Raw genomic sequence first — 1,169 nt, 5'->3', positions numbered from 1 at the left:
TATTTGGCTGTGAGGCACATTTTTTTGTACCTAGTTATCACCATATTTAGGGCTGTGTAAAATCACTATTGACTCAGACATAAGTTTCCATGATTTCTGCTTTAGATGTTATTATTTAGGCAAACTTTATGGTTTGTTTTAAAGCAAAGCTAGAATAACTTTAACTCTATCTCAGTTGTTTTTTCAAAAATGAGAAAAACATAAAGCTTGTTTGAAAAGTAATGAAGCCATACTATTGAAAATCTTGTTTCTCCCCCACAGCCACTGAACTATGAGAAAAAGAAGTCATATACCCTCAACATAGAAGGAGCAAATACACATCTTGACTTTCGCTTTTCTCACTTGGGTCCTTTTAAAGATGCTACTATGCTGAAGATCATTGTTGGGGATGTAGATGAACCACCACTATTTTCCATGCCTTCCTATGTCATGGAAGTCTATGAAAATGCCAAGATCGGGACCATCGTTGGTACAGTTTTGGCACAAGATCCTGACAGTGCTAATAGCTTAGTAAGGTATGGTATGTTTCAATCTTTTAGATGTATAAAGATTTTTATTGCCTCTCACATTAATTTAGCACAGGCAAAATAATACTTAAATATTTTATTACCATGTTGTTTTCCTATTAATATAATTAAATTAAAATATTACGTGATTCTTTGAGTAGCTTAGTAAATGGGTTTCTGTCAAATTAAAAATATATTTAGCTATCTTCGTAAATGTATTATTGACCACACAGATTAATTTTTCCACTTGACTTAATGAATGTGTACATTATTAGCTGAGAAAATTGTTGTAGAAATAGTTAATCACATAATATAGGATCTTTGGGTTCTCTAGTGATCGCAACTATAGGTACAGTACAAAAAGTAAGGATTTGGAAATGGCACTCATCTCTAACGAACTCTAATTCCTCTGATCATACTAATTGTGTGGCTTTAGAAAATTATCTATCCTTATATGTAAAACAGGAAAAATAATATCTATCTCTCAGAGTTATTGTGAGGATGCATGAAGCAATGGACATAAAGCACCAAGCAAAGTGGCCAGCACCTGGTAGTCACTCAATAAATGCTAACTTGTACCAGGCAGTATAAAGTGCTGACTTAAAGATTGGACTCTGAATACAGGAAAACCAGTGTCGGAATTTTAGTATCTCTATCCACTAG

At 33.4% G+C, this 1,169-nt stretch overlaps 1 protein-coding gene across 1 annotated transcript in view; it reads left to right on the top strand.

The window, feature by feature from the left end:
- The window catches only part of CDH18 (cadherin 18, type 2), a 210,810-nt gene that overhangs the window by 140,045 nt on the left and 69,596 nt on the right, over positions 1-1,169 (top strand). The window contains exon 5 of the mRNA XM_012653179.1: positions 262-515. Within this exon, the coding sequence (XP_012508633.1) occupies positions 262-515 (254 nt within the window). The remainder of the gene's footprint in view (positions 1-261; positions 516-1,169) is intronic.

This window comes from Propithecus coquereli, unplaced genomic scaffold (genome assembly GCF_000956105.1).
Source record: "Propithecus coquereli isolate 6110/MARCELLA unplaced genomic scaffold, Pcoq_1.0 Scaffold417, whole genome shotgun sequence".
Lineage (NCBI taxonomy): Eukaryota > Metazoa > Chordata > Mammalia > Primates > Indriidae > Propithecus > Propithecus coquereli.
This window is presented reverse-complemented; position numbering and strand designations above follow the sequence as displayed.